Source organism: Engraulis encrasicolus, chromosome 3 (genome assembly GCF_034702125.1).
Source record: "Engraulis encrasicolus isolate BLACKSEA-1 chromosome 3, IST_EnEncr_1.0, whole genome shotgun sequence".
Classification (NCBI taxonomy): domain Eukaryota; kingdom Metazoa; phylum Chordata; class Actinopteri; order Clupeiformes; family Engraulidae; genus Engraulis; species Engraulis encrasicolus.
Window position 1 is genome coordinate 41,362,474 of NC_085859.1, and position 17,500 is coordinate 41,379,973.

At 44.8% G+C, this 17,500-nt stretch overlaps 2 protein-coding genes across 3 annotated transcripts in view; one reads left to right on the top strand and one right to left on the bottom strand.

The window, feature by feature from the left end:
* The window catches only part of si:dkey-178e17.3 (somatomedin-B and thrombospondin type-1 domain-containing protein), a 44,882-nt gene extending 37,924 nt beyond the window's left edge, over window positions 1–6,958 (bottom strand). For both annotated transcript variants that reach the window (XM_063194496.1, XM_063194495.1), the window contains exon 1: window positions 6,192–6,958. In XM_063194496.1, coding sequence (XP_063050566.1) covers window positions 6,192–6,441 — 250 coding nt within the window. In that variant the 5' untranslated portion in view covers window positions 6,442–6,958. The remainder of the gene's footprint in view (window positions 1–6,191) is intronic.
* Window positions 6,959–9,412: 2,454 nt separating this feature from the next.
* The window catches only part of LOC134446140 (tripartite motif-containing protein 16-like protein), a 10,318-nt gene continuing 2,230 nt past the window's right edge, over window positions 9,413–17,500 (top strand). The window contains exons 1-5 of the mRNA XM_063195433.1: window positions 9,413–10,222; window positions 13,630–13,725; window positions 14,338–14,571; window positions 15,301–15,454; window positions 17,183–17,242. Coding sequence (XP_063051503.1) covers window positions 9,635–10,222; window positions 13,630–13,725; window positions 14,338–14,571; window positions 15,301–15,454; window positions 17,183–17,242 — 1,132 coding nt within the window. The 5' untranslated portion in view covers window positions 9,413–9,634. The remainder of the gene's footprint in view (window positions 10,223–13,629; window positions 13,726–14,337; window positions 14,572–15,300; window positions 15,455–17,182; window positions 17,243–17,500) is intronic.

The following is a 17,500-nucleotide window of genomic DNA, read 5'->3' on the forward strand; positions in this document are numbered from 1 at the left end:
TGTGTGTGTGTGTGTGTGTGTGTGTGCGTCTTTGCTTTGGCATGCCTTTTCGCAATTGTGAATGTATAACTGTGTGTGTGGGGGGTGTGTGTGTGTGTGTGTGTGTGTGAGAGAGAGAGACAGAGAGAGAGAGAGAGAGAGAGAGAGAGTGTATGTGTGTTACAGTGTAAAAGCTTGCTGACATTCCCCAGAGCAGCCCTGGGACTCAATTGCATGCCCCCACCCCACCCCACAAAAAAAACCTTACTCCCTCAGCCAATCAGCTCGCTCTAATCTCTGTCCTGTGCCTGTGATGTCACCTTTGACCTGTCTGCCACACATCCGTCTAGGGCAGTTTGTGTCTTGCGAACCGCCCGTGTTCATACCGGGCTCTGAACTTTTTTCCGCATGTGAGTGTGTTACCCGGATGAACCTGCTAACGGCCACCTTTGGCGCATTCAGGCCAGTTGGCCACAGATTATTCCTAAACTAGCTATGCCATGCAGAGTATCTTTAAATAGCATATTCATAACGTTCCCCAAATTGTTGTTTGGGAGAGGAAGGAGGAAGTGCTGCTCTTGAAAACACTAGTCTAGGGCATGAACTGTTGTTTATACATCACAACCAGAAGGGCTGTGCTCATATGCTGTCATTTGCTATGCAGGTAAAAAATGTGGATAGTAGGTTTACGTGTGTATGAGAGAGAGAGAGAGAGAGAGAGAGAGAGAGAGAGAGAGAGAGAGAGAGAGAGAGAGAGAGAGAAAGGTCATGTTGTAGAGAAGGGGAGAGATACAGTAGAGTTCTAAGGAGTTATTATGCTGTTACTGAAAGTAGAGAAAAAAAGGGAGAGAGTGAATTTGTACGTGTGTGCTTGCATACATGCGTCCCTTTGACAATTTTTGCCTGAATGCGACTTACCAAACAGGAAAGTGGAGGGACAAAAAGGAAAACAGTGAGACAGGCACAGTGTGTGTGTGTATGTGTGTGTGTGTGTATGTGCTGCAGGGGTGCCGACAGGGGGGACAAAGGGGACAATTGTCCCAGGCCCAAGGAGAGATGGGGCCCAGAATTGGTTCCTCATTACATTGCATCTATTGGGCAGGGGGGGCCTTTCAGATTAATTTGTCCCGGGCCCGTCCAAAGCTGTCAGCGGCCCTGTATGTGTGTGTGTGTGTGTGTGTGTGTGTGTGTGTGTGTGTGTGTGTGTGTGTGTGTGTGTGTGTGTGTGTCTATCTCTGGGTGTGTGACAGAGTGGCTGTGTGTTTCTAATAAGGAACAAGGGCCATAGTTAGAGGGCGTTTGTTTGGAGAAGGTTTCCATGTTTTTTCCCCCTCGTCGTCCTTGTTTGACTTATCCCCTTTTACCTTAAAATAAGATGCTAATCTACTATACACAGTGCACACAGAACAGTGTGTGTGTGTGTTTGTGTGTACGTGCGTGCGCGCGCGTGTGTGTGTACGTACGTGCGTACGTGTGTGTGTTTACGTGTGTGTGTGTGTGTGTGTGTGTGTGTGTGTGTGTGTGTGTGTGTGTGTGTGTGTGTGTGTGTGTGTGTGTGTGTGTGTGTGTGTGTGTGCGTGCGTGCGTGCGTGCGTGTGTTGGCGAGGATGAGGTAAGATGGCATAGATAGCAGTCTGTTGCTTTCGCAGCATAAAAAGAGAGCCGTCTGGCATGGCAACAAAGCCTGCCTGAGCTGTATGAGTTCAACTGAACTGAAACCAAGTGATCCAAGTGAACCGAGAGAGAGAGAGAGAGAGAGAGAGAGAGAGAGAGAGAGAGAGAGAGAGAGAGAGAGAGAGAGAGAGAGAGAGAGAATATCTAAGAGTGTGAGTGACAAAGGGGATGAGAGTCTGTGTGTGTGTGTGTGTGTGCGTGCGTGCGTGCGTGCGTGCGTGCGTGCGTGCGTGCGTGTGTGTGTGTGATGAGAGAGAGAGAGAGAGAGAGAGAGAGAGAGAGAGAAATAACAACATGCACTATGACCGTAAAAAATGAAAGGATGAAAGGGTGAAAGACTGAACTCTAGAAGGATGAAAGAGAAACAAAAGAGACAAGACTAAAAAAGTGGAGGAGGATGAGCTCATCATGTTTGTCTGTGCTGTTCTCCCCTCTGCTCTGCTGTCCTGTCTAATAAACCCCTCAGACTTCAACTCTACACACACAAACATTTATCACCATTCACATCACCACAGCACAGCCACACAGTGTGTGTGTATTTGTGTGTGTTTGTGTGTGTGTGTGCGTGTGTGTGTGTGCGTGTGCGTGTGCGTGTGCGTGTGCGTGCGTGTGTGTGTGTGCAGGGCCGGATTAATGTGGTCAAGGACCCCAAAACCGTGTCTTGTTCCATTCTTGAATTTAATGTTCTTTTTTTCTTCCTGTGACCAATCAGGGGCCCCCTAGCAGGTGGGGGCTCCTAGGCGGCAGACATATCTAACCTGTACATTAATCCTGCCCTGTGTGTGTGTGTGTGTGTGTGTGTGTGTGTGTGTGTGTGTGTGTGTGTGTGTGTGTGTGTGTGTGTGTGTGTGTGTGTGTGTGAGAGAGTGTGTGTGTGTGTGTGTGTGTGAGAGAGAGAGATCAGCTGTTCATACGACATATACTATGAGAACAAGAATGTGGGACATGTGTGCATGTGCGCATGAATCTGTGTGAATCTACATGTCCACAACCATATGACAACACATAAAAAGCATGTGTGATAGCCTACACACAAACATATGCATGTGATAGCCATGCGTCCATGTGTGTATATAAATGCCCACATGTGTGACCAGGGCCGGGCTCTGTGCCAGAAATGATAAAATGGGTAGGATCAGACAGGTGGGCGTAAGCAAAAGCATGTGGGTGATTTTCTTAGTACCGGTACGTCACAGTCAATTGAACTTAGAATCTTATAGCCTGCTTTGGTGACTGACAATTGCTTGGTGGGCATAGACACAACCAGAGCTCTAAATTAACATTTTTCATCACCTGCCAAAGTGGCTAGCAGATGTTCCTCTTATTAGCCAAATGTACACTTGATAATGGGTCAAAGTGGCTGGTAAGTTGGTCTTTTCTACCAGCCAAATTGAAATTTCACCAGCATTTGGAAGGTTGGCTGGTGTTAATTTAGAGCCCTGGACACAACATTGCATAGACAAAACTGTAGTGTAAAACTTATTTTAGTTCAGGGGCCCATATACACCCAATTTGATCTTAACTGGCCCGGACCAGCAATGTAAATGCAAAATATTGCAAATCTCTGCTTCATGTAGGAAGTCATCTGACTTAGGGAGCCACATTTTGGGGAGGCTGAGACACCATGCAACACGCAACACGCCCATTCTTTGCAACAAACCATGGGCAACACGCCCATGCACTCCTGAGTTCGAGTCCGGCCAGGGTCATTTCCCGGCCCTGGCCCATCTCTCTCTTCCACTCTCTCTTCCACTACCTGTCACCATTGTCATCAAATTTTACACCTTTACACATTTACCTGAATTCTAGTTGGTCCTAGTCCCTAAGTGTTAGCCTAGTAAACTAGGCCCACCCGCCAGCGGGCAATGGCCCAGGACCTGAAACCGGCGGGCCAATCACAACACAGCAGATTTGCTTTGATTTGTTTTAAATATTTGGATGCAAAACGGATGGGGTATCGAGGGAGTGATGACAAAGCGTTGGCCAATAGGCACAGACACAGTTTGAAAAACAATGGATTGTTCCTATCAACAATCTACCGATGTCTCATTGATCGAGACCAGACTAAATATTCACATTTAATCGCATATTTAGACTGGCTTGCCAGGCTACCTACGTGTTGAATTACCCCCACAGAATGTACTGCGTGCCTCTCACACACAGCTGGCATAGTCTCGCACCTGAAAGTTCTCAGATCCATCATCAAGCAAAGTCAACCAATGATCAAAAGACATAACATCATAAGTACGTCCTGATCTAGGCTGCGACATAAAGGAAAGATGAAGAGGTGGCCTTGTATATTAAGACTCAACATGAATGCAGACACAACATGACCCACCCGATCGCTTTCCAGTGCTCCACCAATGAGATCAAGGTTGTACAGGATGTACAGTAGAGGACAACAGCTCAGCTCCCAATTAAAAAAAACCCTTTTGGTCATCTTCCTCACCCAGGTCTCATTTTATAAAGATATGTTTTGGTGTTTTTCACTTTATTTATGATAGTATATGGTGACGAGAGACGGGGCAGGGCCGGCAAAGGACCCAGGCCGGGATCGAACCCAGGACGGCCGCATTGCAGACGAGTGCCCTACCATTAGGCCACGGTAGGGCCACCCAGGTCTCATTTTGAGACAAATGCCCTTCCTCAGAACTCCAAACTGTGACGAACGCTGCAGTGAGCCCTAAAGACGGGGTTGAAGGTCGGAGTTGCAACATACAGATCCATGTGAAAACTTCAGTCCACCTCTTGATGTAAGTAACCCTAGCATTTTAGAAACGCTCTCTTCATTCTACCCAGGGATGCTGACAGGGGGGGGGAAATGGGTCAGTTGTCCCGGGTCCAGGGAGAGAGGGGGCCCAGAACTGGGTTCTAATGGTATTACATGCATTATGAGGAGGCCCTTTCAGATGATTTTGTCCCGGGCCCAGTCAAAGCTGTCAGTGGCCCTGATTCTACCTATGTCTTGTCAGATGTCCTGAGAGCTCTCTGACTTGTAGCCTGAAGGAGCTGGCAGGTAAAGAGGAAGTAGAGGTCACTCCATCTGTTTGTTCTGCTGATGCATTTATGGCAGGTCATTCCGCTAATTAGCTCATTGATCTAACGGCTGTCCTTAAAGAAAGCCATTTCAACCACCGCGGTGCGCTGTAATTACAACGACTTTTTTGTTTGGGGAAGGACTTTTACTTTGACGCCAACTTCCACACGTCTGGGTTGGATGGTTGGTTGGTTGGCTTAGGAATGACAATGCACTGTCATGCTTACGTCTGCTCCATAAGTAATGTCACAGTGATGAATTGTGGGTAGTATATACAATGGAGTGGAAGTATACTGTGCCCAATCACTAACAATACACATCACACAGTGCACATCTATACACATACACACAAAACAGTCACAGGAATATGGAATGTGGTTCCATTGTGACACACACGGCGTGTGCTGGCGGACACACACACACACACACACACACACACACACACACACACACACACACACACACACACACACACACACACACACACAAACACAGGTATTACAGTATGTCACACTAGGAATATGAAATGTGGTTCCATCATCTCCATCTCTCTCTCTCTCTCTCTCTCTCTCTCTCTCTCTCTCTCTCTCTCTCTCTCTCTCTCTCTCTCTCTCTCTCACACACACACACACACACACACACACACACACACACACACACAGTAGGAGCACCCTTCATCAAGATTACAAAATGGTGCCATACTCCATAAATTAGGCTACACTTCATGTTGCCTCTGCAAAGTCAATATTCACTGTCTTACGCGTTTCCAAGACGGCCACTAAGCTAAACCATAGTCATATGAGAGACCAAAGACAAGGCGTCTTTGAAGAGACGAGACAGAGCACTTAACTGTAAAAGCAAACACCCCGCAGACAGACCTTACAGAGCTTTTTATAATCGCGCTCTTGTCTGCGTGTCACGGCCGATGAGTTCCTCTGTCACACGCGGTATGTCACACAGTCTCGCATCCTCTATGTGCCACATACTCAGCCAGCCGAGCCAACCACTCCCGCGTCCAACAATGCAGGCCGCTTATACAATTGAAGTCCATGCATTGCCCCTAATTGAGGCTCATTTGACAAGGATGATTTCTTTGCCGACCAGAAAGAAGATCAAGGCCATGAACATTGAGGCCAGCTGCCTTCAGCTTAACACCCCTGTTTGAAAAACATAATTTGAGGGCAGCAGTTTTGGCCAGACGGTGTGTGTTGAAGGAGCGCACTTCACTTGGAGCGCATTAGACACTGAACTATAATTTAAACATATAGGATATATGACTTATTGATGTTACTACCTCATATTTACATATTTAAATTAATCGATAACGCTGGCCATGTAGCCTAGACGCCGCGGTAGGCCTACACACGGAGCCAGAATACACGCGCGCACCTGCTGTTGCCGTTTCCCAAGCGATCCTGCCTATGTCGCACCAAAGACCACTCTAATTTCCACGCTACCTGTTCAAGGAAAATGAACGAATATTGAAGCTGTGCAAACTCACCGGATATTTGGCACACACGCTTATAGTCTTCGCAGCAGTCTCCAGTTTTCTGACAGTACGTGTCGCAATAACACACGGTCTTTCGCTTCGTGTACTCGGAGCAGTCGTTGTTGCGTCCCGTGCAGCAGTTCGGAGAGTCCCTCTCGGCACAGCCTGCTTGTGTTTGGTGAACGGACATCCCCAGGAGAAAGACAACAAGTCCACAAACGACCAGTTCTGGGCATCCCGAAAAGCGTCGCTCCCCTGCCATGGTGCAAATCCCCCCCGTTTCGATGGGAAAACAATTTGCGCCTGTGAACCAGTTGCGCACCAGAGGTTGTTGGACAAATCAATTTGTATAGAACTACTTTCAAAAAAGTCCCAAAAGGAATGTTAAAGGTCTGGAATATGGGCAGTTTAGAAAATATGAAGTCACCCAAACTGTGCCGCTGCTGTTGCGTTCAACAGGTCTTTGGTGAGAGCCGATGGATATTCTACAGCGCAGCCCTTCTCGCTCTTTCTTTGCCTCTGTAACCTATTCCCAACTCTTTCTCCCTCTCTCACTCACTCCCATGCTTTCGTCGTATCACCCTAGCGAACAACACCGCCCCTTGGAGAGCTCAGGGGTGTCATTAAGACGGGGGTCCGTAGGCTACCACACATCTGTTGCCACTGAGTCTGTCTCCTCATTCACTCAGCGCCCGTTCCCTCGGTAATTACACGCTGGCCGCATAATGCCATCGCGCCGCAGCCATCAATTCAGCCGGTGGCATTCACGTGTCCCAGGTTGCGACAATCAGCAATACTAATAAAAACACATACACATACATTCACAAATGCTGTCAAAAGCTGACACAAATAGGCTGCTTTGGTAGCTCTAGTGTGAATCCAAATCCAGTCGTTCCTCGTGATATCCAGGACAGGCGACCCTAGCTGAACTGAAGCCATACAGAGGGTCGGGTCTTTGTCATGATGGGGAAAGCACGGTGACAAGTGTCCCGTGTGCGTTTGTGTGTGGCTGTCACACCCCTTCCCTCCCTGTCAACCTCTCCATTCAACATTGACAGCGGAGAGGACAACTGGCCCCTCAGTCACATCCATCCCCGACCACCACCAACGCCCCCACAATGCCATTCGTTTTCCTTGAGTGTTTTTTTTGGCCATTGTTAACCGTTCGCATAGGGGCTGGTGCTTGTTTATAGTTTTATAGCTATGCCTACAGTAGTCCAAGTATTGGCAGAACTGCGGTGATGCGCGCCCTGACATTTGGTGCGTAAAGGCGTCAAACAAAAGAAGTAGCTTTGTTGACGCCGCGGCGTATAGGCCTATTCCATTAAGACAGGCAATATGAATAGCTGCTCTCTCTCACCCTCTCTTTCTCTCTAATTGTGTGTGATCAGAGGAAAATCAGATTGGTTGTTCATGTTTTGGGTTCTGATATGGAGCATTTTGTGTTTCCTCTGAATTAGTTGTATTTGTGGGAAGTTGATTTTAAGAGAGAGAGAGAGAGAGAGAGAGAGAGAGAGAGAGAGAGAGAGAGAGAGAGAGAGAGAGAGAGAGAGAGAGAGAGAGAGAGATGACACAACTCACTGTGGCCAAAACATCGGCCATTCCACCCACAGTGCACCACACCGAGTGAGAGCTGAGTGTAGTAGTCCCGCAACATCCCATTTCAGGGGAGCATTTGCCTCCCCTGGTGGAAAATAGTAGGCTACAGAAAGCAGAGGCCCACCTGGGAAACTCAGACCAACTCCCATTGTCATTGTGACACAGCACTCCACAGCATGCAAGTGTTCACTACACACAACGAAGTTGCATTTTATGCCTCACCCGTGCAAGTGGGCAGCCACCAATGCCGCCCCAAGGGAGCAGTGCAGCGGAGGAGGAGGATGCGGGAGAGCACTGGATAATTACCCCCCCCCCCCCCCCCCGGCGGGTCGGGAGTCGAACCAGCAACCTTTGGGCTACAAGTCTGACGCCCTAACCGCTTACCCATGACTGCCCCAGTAATAGTCTAATTAATTTTGCCATGGACAAAATGTTCGCACAAAAGAACCAACACACAACCTGATGTGCCTCCTCTGGAAAGAGGAACAAGAGCTTCCGGACCGGTCCAGAACCACCAGACTCACGAAAAGTTTCATACACCAGGCCATCAGGATGCTGAACAAATCTGACACACACACACACACACACACACACACACACACACACACACACACACACACACACACACACACACACACACACACACACACACACAGAATGACTGCCCCCAGACACACACACACACACACACACCAGTGTAACGGAGGCTAACTAGCAGAGTTGGCGTGGAACGTTAATAAAAACCTCCCTACCAAAGCCTCATACAGTGTTGATGCCGTTGGACTGGGACACTGGTCTCTTGGTCCAACGGTATCGTACTGTGTCTCCCATTGCCGGACCGTTGTAGTTGACAAGGTGGCAGGTTCGATCCCCGAGGGCGACGAACAGGTGCAAGATGACCTCCGTCACACCAGCACCTCTGGAACTGCACTATGTGACTGCCCCTGCATTATACACAACACACACACACACACACACACACACACACACACACACACACACACACACACACACACACACACACACACACACACACACACACACACACACACAAGATCAAAATCTAGAAAAGTGTCCAAAATGTCATGGTGCCAAAGTCACAGTGCATAGTCCAAGGAAGAGATCCAGGGTCAAGTATCAATTGAAGAGCCGGGAATCCATATGTTGCCCACTTGTAATAGGCTTAGGCTACTATTATAATGTCTTTCAATTCTATCTAATCTTCTCTTTTTCTACATGTTTCATTTTCAATGTTAAATCTTCATTTGTATTTATTATTAATCACTTTGTTGCAAGTTCATCACTGGAAATCACTAGCATGGCAAGTCCCCTGCTCTGCACTCCCCTCACAGCAGGCCCTATTCAGGTTCTATTCATTCTTGGACCTCGCAGACCAGTTGGGTAGCCTACATGAAGAAATGGCTCCCCGCTGTGGCCATTAATAGTACATCGCTTGCCCATGCAGTAGTCCACCAGTGGCTGGGGGCGCAGAGCTCTATTTTCCATGTAAATATTGTCCAATCTCAGGTTTGACAGCTCTGTTGCAGTGCAGATTTTGTAGAACGAGAATCCTGTTTGTTTATTGTAGGCCACCGTAGCTGTTTTGCGTTTGAGCCAATCAGCTGTTCTTAGGACAGAAAGGAAGTTTACATAAAGCCCTGTCAAATGCACGTGAATCATAAACAACAAAACTCGGCTGAAAGTTGGTGGACGCTGTTGACTTACTTTGTTCTTGAAATTAATAGACCACAGCTGCTGAGGTAAGCTGTCCAGGCTGTCGTTGTTGACATAAATGTGAAAGTGAAAGTGTCAACGCTACACTGAACAAGCAATTGAAGACGTATAAAGTGGGTTAAATGGATGGTATTTACTGGAACGACCAATATTTCCTCGCCTGTCCTATTTGTCTTGAGGTTCTTCAAGTTCCCGTTACTATACCATGTGGACACAGCTACTGCTTAAACTGCATTAAACGTTACTTTGACCAGAAGAAGGGCCGTGGAGATGCGGTGCAGTGTCCCCAATGCTGGGAAACGTTTGCTACAAGGCCCCCGCTGAAGAAAAACACTCTTATCGCCGAAATGGTGGAGAAAATAAATCAGCCCAAACAACCAACGTCTTCTTCTAATTCTGTCCACGTGGACAGTGAGTTAGAATGCGACGTGTGCAAAGGAACAAAAGTTAAAGCCGTCAAATCTTGTCTTGATTGTTTGGTGTCTTACTGCGAGGCTCACCTCAAACTCCACAACGAGCTCAACCCAGGGGGCAAACACAGAGTTGTAAATCCCGCGGGACACCTGAAGGACAAAATCTGCCGTCGACATAGCAAACTTCTGGAGGTTTTCTGTCGAACGGACAAGCAAATTCTCTGTTTGATGTGCACCATGTACGAGCATCGAGGCCACGAAATGGTACCAGCAGAGATAGAGAGATTCGAAAAACAGGTAGGCCCCCTCAGTGTCAGGGACAGGCAATGTAATAAGTTATGTCTAATAACTAATAATAAATAGGCTAACTTTAATACACTAATAACGTTAATGATTTATAGGCTACATGGTGTGATTTGAATATTGCTCTTTTTTTGTGTCCAGTTACAGTATAGCCTAATGTAATCCTATTCCAGGCTGCATTGTATTGATCTGATTGATGTAATGTGTCTTTGTAGTCAAGTTCATTATGTATTTTTGCTGGATTTTTATGGGGATTTGGAAAACTATACATTTTTGAAAAGTAGATAGTATAAGCAATCAGAAAAACAATGTTTCCATTTGCACAGGTGGCGGCCATCTTGGATTTTTCAAAATGGCGTCCGAAAAACCTATATTTTGTCATTTCTCAGCTTCTGAATAAGTTAGAACATTGATTTTAACTGCTTAACCAACATTTTCAGGGTCACTGAATCTAATGGTGTTAGTTTTATTGTTGTCAGACATTTTGTTACCACACCAATTTATTTGAACTATTGATTTATAGTATTTATGAGTAGATGGCCCACCATTTAAAACATTCCAGCTTGAATGTGCAAAACTGGTACAGTTTACATGTCCACCATTTTGCTGTACATTTACAGGCTTGCCTGTGCAAATCTCACAGCTACATTGTATCCAGTATACAGGAGCAGCGCAGGTGTTCAATTTTTTCATTTGGGGGAATCCTTCAGCATGCATGCATTTTCTGTATGATAATACTGGAAACTGACTGCAAGACAGAGTGACAAATCAATTGGTGTTATTAATATTATTAATGCACGTACGAGCATGTCATTAACTGGTGTTGGTGAGTGTGCTTTAGTGTAACAGTGAGGGTTCTGTTTGCTGTTTGTTCTGGTTATATTCATGGGTGAAGAACATCGAGGTGAACAAGAGACATGTCAAGCCCATGAGCTCATTAACTGGAAGCTGTGTATTCTATGCCAGTCTGATGATGCCAAGACGGTGGTTCTGGTCCAGAATCCAAGATTAGACACTAATGGACATGTACGAGAAGTAGTTCAAGAGAGGGTCAGTCTGAATGATTGGGACCATGTTAAATCCAAAGACGACTGCAGAACTGCACGGCTGAGACACCAGGGACACAGAAAGCAATCTAGCATCTCTCCTGTCACTCAGGTGCAACCAACAAGGTTCAAATACAGCATGCAAGCAAACAACATGCACATCATTTCTACAGGACGGTTCACAGCCAAGAAGCGTGGCAAGAAGAGAGGATGAACAGAAATGGATGACCCAGGCCCCTCAACATCTAATTCTTCTCCACTCCACTCGTCAAGAAACAAAGCTCCATCTGCCAAAACGCCGATGGTGAACTACTTTATCTGGTCAGAACTGCGAATGCCGGAAAATCTCCAAAGGCTGCTTTGGAACAGTCCCAGAATCTCACACTCAAAACTAGACTGAACACCCGCATCTCAGCAGATGATGTACATGCAATTGATGTATGATATCACAAAGATTGTGGGACAAAACATGTGTCATGTACGGCGAGACTCAGGCCTGACAGAAATACAACTCTCAAAGAAGCCTTGACGTTAACATGTCTGCTTGAGCTGATCAACCGTATTGATGTGGAAACACAAAACAAAGCATGGACATCATTGAAAAAAATTTATGTCAACATGCTTGATTCAGAAGCCTTGGAGAATCATGAACTTGCATTCAGTAGAAAGTGGCCGAAAGAGAGACACACCCTTGGTAGTCATTGATGTTGCTGGATACTTGTATGGCATCTGTTCCCTGGCCTGTCTTGGTGAAGGTTGCAATGTTTGTCCTTGTCACCTGTGCTGCTTTGTAAATTGCTTTCATGTTATCATATTCATCAGTTGTCATTGCAGCATGAACCATGTCTTCTTTGCATGCTTCTGGATAGTAGGGACTTTTGACTTCTTTAGGTCATTTAGAACAGACAGATTTCAGTTATGGCAAGACTGTGAGGATTCTCTTTTTCAGCCACTTTCTACTGAATGCAATCTTTGTGATATTGGACAGCAATTGAATGTGCATCATCTGCTGAGATGCTGGTGGTCATTCTTGTTTTCAGGGTGGGATTCTGGGACTTTACAGCAGCCTTTAGAGTTTTACTGCCATTTGCAGTTTTGACCTGATAAAGCAGTTCACTATCGTCCTTTTGGTAGAAGAAGCATGGTTTCTTATTGAGTGGACTCGTACGAAATCTTGTGGATAGTGGAGAAGAATCAGATGCTGAGGTGCCTGGGTCAGTCATTTTTCAGTCATTTTTCGAGACTTGGTCTGACCAAGTCCATAACAATTAACATTTCCCAAACGGCATGGTTGATCTGCCTCCTTAGGTTTGCTACTGGTTGACTGTTGTCCGACCAAGTGAGTGGAGTTCCCGATTTTTTTTAGATCAGAAACAATATTTACATTTATCTTGGCCTGCCTAGAAGCAGTGCTTGATTTTAACATAGCCCCCATCACTCAGACTGGCCCCCTCTTGAACTACTTCCAGTACATGTCCATCGGCGTCTAATCTTGGATTCTGGACCAGAACCACCTTTTGGCATCGTCAGACTGGCATAAAACACACAGCTTCCAGTTAATGAGCTCATAATGCTTGATAATGCTTCTTGTTCACCTCGATGCTCTTCACCCATGATTATAACCAGAACAAACAGCAAACAGAACCCTCACCGTTACACTCCACCACCATCACCAACACCAGTTAATGACAGTATGTACATTAACAATATTAATAACACCAATTTATTACTTGATTTGTAACTGTGTCTTGCAGTCAGTTTCCAGGATCATTATACAGAAAATACATGCATGCTGAAGGAAGGCAAAAGGCAAAAATCTAAGGCCTGTTGACATTCAATATATTCACTACGTGGCACTGCTCCTGTTTACTGGATACAATGTAGCTGGTATGAGCTTTGCACAAGCAAGCCTGGATATATACAGCACAATGCTGGACACGTAAACTGTTTTGCACATTCTAGCTGGGATGTTTTGTATGGTGGGTTTGACAGACATGCATCTACTTGTAGATACTATACAGTAAATCACCAGTTCAAATAAATTAGCATGGTAACAAACTGTCTGAGAACATTAAAACTACCACCAGTAGATTCAGTGACCCTGAAAATGTAGGTTTAGCAGTTTGAATCAATGTTTTAGCTCATTCAGAAGCTGAGATATTGCAAAATTATGGTTTTTCGGAAGCCATTTTGAAAAATCCAAGATGGCCGCCATGCAGACATTTGTGCAAATGGAAACATGGTTTTTCTGATTGCTTATACAATATACTTTTCAAAAATGTATAGTTTTCCAAATCCCCATAAAAATCCAGCGAAAGGTTCAGATCCAAACGTAATGAACCTGACTATTTGTAGAAACTTGTTGGAAAGGCTGACACCAATTCAAAGAGGAGACTGGAAGAGAAGGAGAGAGAATATCAGCAAGTAAAGAAAGCCACACAGAATCTGAAGGTGAGCAATATCTGAGAAGTGTAATTTAGCTCCTCTGCATTAAGTGTAATAAAGTGTTTATAAAGCTGTGAATAGGTAGTTATTCTAAAGTGTTCCCTAATAATGCATTCATTACCATTCGTAGTCATAGGTGGGCAAACTGGATTGAGAAATTAAGTTGATTAATTTAATTAATTAATTGATTGTAGCTTCACGGATGACACGGCGAGTCCAAGCCTATTGGTCACTGTAATATTTTGTGTTTAAAAAATATGTGCCTAATGCTTTCAGAGACAGACTGTATGATTTCATGTAATGGGCTCCATGGGCCAGCCAAAAAAGAAATGGGGTCTCAATGGAATGGCAAGGTTCCAAAAAGTTTGGGTGTAGAGGGAAGATGTTAGAAAGACTGCCCCCCCAACACACACACACACACACACACACACACACACACACACACACACACACACACACAGAAAATAAAGTAGTTAAATGTAATTTTAACACAACATGAGAACACAGACACCTTGGGATTCAGGGGTCCCTTGGCTCTTGGGGCCCGGTAGGCCCGTGGCGTCCAGTAATCTGTCCTAGAATGCTTGTGATTATTTTCGCTTTTGTTGCTTTTGTCAGCGCTCCGCAGCAGCCGCAGTGGCGGAAAATGACAAGTGCCTTAAGCACCTGATGGGCTCCATCCAGAAGAGGCATGCTAAGGTGACGAAGCTGATCAGGGCTCAGGAGAAGGCGGAGGTGAGTAGGGCTCAGGGGGTCCTGAAGCAGCTGGAGCAGGAGATTGCAGATCTGAAGAGGAGAGATGCTGAGCTGACGGAGCTCGCACGCACGGAGGACCATGTCCACTTCCTTCAGGTTCGATTGGCATTCCCCGTCTTCCTCAAACGTAGGGCTATTCGATTTTGAGAAAAATCAATATCACGATTATTTCAGTCAATGTTGAAGATTGCCTGATGAAGGTCTTGTACCAAAACGTCGTTCATTAAAGCAAAAAACAGCTAAATGGTCAGTGTGCGGGAGTTTTTTCAAGTTGCCTGCTGAGTGACCCATGGGCCATCTCCGACGCACCTGCCAGCTGAGGTGTGCGAAAAAAATCCAAGTTTAACGTAGTCAATGTTGATATCACAATATTTTCAGACGACATTTATTTTAAAGACAAATTCATTGTGCTAAACAATTCACAATCTTTCCTCCCTTCAGCAGTTGGAGTGGAGGGCCATAGAGAAACACACAGTGGTGTTCTGCATGAGTGTTGGGTAGCAAGTCTGCTTTGTGCTCCCAATGGCTCAAGTGGAAGGGAAATGCATTGTGCTTAGCGTAGCCTACCTTTTGGCTGTATAGACAAATGACAAAAATGTTGTTTCAAATCGATATTATGAAATTTGATATTGTTTCACAGCAATATTGATATCACAATATTAATACAATGTATTGCACAGCCCTACTCAAAGTTGTAAGCATTTTACTATCAACCCAACTATTCTCTCTCTCTCTCTCTCTCTCTCTCTCTCTCTCTCTCTCTCTCTCTCTCTCTCTCTCTCTCTCTCTCTCTCTCTCTCTCTCTCTCTCTCTCTGATCTTTTAGAGATTTCCCTTCCTTAATGAGCCGACTGCACCAGATGTCATCATCCGTGTGGATCAGCACAGCTCCTTTGGGGAGGTTGGCAGCTCTCTGTATGAACTCCAGAAGCGCCTGGAGACCCAGTGGACGAAGGAGAAGAAGGAGATCATTGAGAAAGGTCAGCAGCACACTGCACACACTCAGTCATATTAACAAATCAACACATCTTCGCATATACACTACTGTTCAAAAGTTTGGGGTCACCTTAATTTTTTCAGTTATTTGTTTGCAATTCAAGTCGCAAACATCTTTTAAATAGCTTGAAATGGAATAATGGAAAGTACTGAACACCCACAGGTGAAAAAAGGTTTGATTACCCATAAAATTGGTTAAACTGGACAAGAGAGTGAAATCTAACCAAGCTTTATCACCCATAATTACATAGAAATACGTGTTTTAGTCCATTTTTCTACAGACATTTCTTTGGTTTATCAGAGAATGCCTGGAACTATTGGAAAGTTCAGTGTCTGCCCTTTCCAATGGTAGGTGTATGACATTTGTTGAGTTACCACTTCGTCCACAAATTCAAGTCAAAGTAGCTGCATGATTTTCTAGCCATCAGAATGAACCTACTTATGAATGCACGATCCATTGTCTCAGCGATGTTTAAGTGTGCAAGCCAGTGCCATACATCGTTGGAAAGTGTAGATTCTCCTCTTTCAAATGATGTGTATATCATCTGGCATTGTATGGATTGACAGGAGTAGACATCAACTTTTGCATGCATGGGGCTCATAGAGCTCATGGGCAATTCTGGACCTCATCTCATCCCGGGAATGAATCTGTAGAACCGCAACTGGCTATTATTAATGCCAAAAGAGTCTACACTTTGATTAGTAGACCAGACTAGACACTACCTTAGTAAAGGTACACTTTTATTAGTCAAAAGTTAGTGATACATTTTGGTCTATTCTATGCATTGTCTATACAAGTAAATCCATTCAACAGTTACTTTTTCCAATATCAAATTGCTTATTTGTTTCCTGCATTAGTTTCAGGGAACAATAACTCTATACACTGATTTTATACCAGAACTGACATTGAGAAGGAATAAGCTAAACTGTCAGAAAGAATCATTGTGGGAGGAAAGCATGGTGACCCCAAACTTTTGACCGGTAGTGTACGTGTACATGTGTGTATGTTGAAGTTAGTATACTGTACAAATGTGTGTGCTCTTATTTGTGGGTTGGATGTGTATGGGATTGTACTATTTGGATTAAGGTTTAGGTATAGTATGTAAAGGTGTGTTTTTGAAGGATGGCATTACCAGAGACTGTTAAAAGACTGGGTAACACTTAACTTGATGCCGGCGTCATACGCATGACATAACAGTGTCATAATAGTGTCAAAACAGTGTCATGACACAGTCATGAGCGAGTTATAAATATCATATCAGTGTCAAATGTGTTATGGTCATGAAAAGTTGACATTGTTAGGGCTGTCTTTGCCATAACGGAAAGTCACTTAATGATAGTCATGAAATGTTGATATTGACATAATGTTTGATATTGACATAATTTTTGATATTGTATGATATTGACATAATGTATTTGACACGTGAATGACTGCATTAAAGGGACACTGTTATGACATTGTTATGTCATGCGTATGACATCAAGTGCATCAAGTAAAATGTTGTAAATGATAAATGTCCGCAACACCGTTAAAGCTCCCAGCATTGACAGTGTTGCGGACATTTATTATTTACTTCAGTTATTTTATTTTGTCCAGCACCTGTGCCACTGATCTGCACGCATTCTCTGCCTTCAAGTAAAATGTTACCAAAGGCTGTCCTAAAAGAGTATTTGGAATGACTGTGTACAACTTTCTCCCTCCATCCCCACAGTCGCACACATCCAAGCATTTGTGGCTCCAGACTACAGGAATAAGGAGGAGTTCCTGAGATGTGAGTAATGGACACACACACACACACACACACACACACACACACACACACACACACACACACACACACACACACACACACACACACACACACACACACACACACACACAGGCTGTCACGAAAACAAATTTTGCTGGCTGATTAATTGGCCTAGCAATTATTGCAAATAATAATCAATAACAGAGAGAGTGAAAATAAAGCATAAGGCGATTATAACTTATCGTGGTGGCCAGAAAATTGATTGTGCTTGTAAAAAAT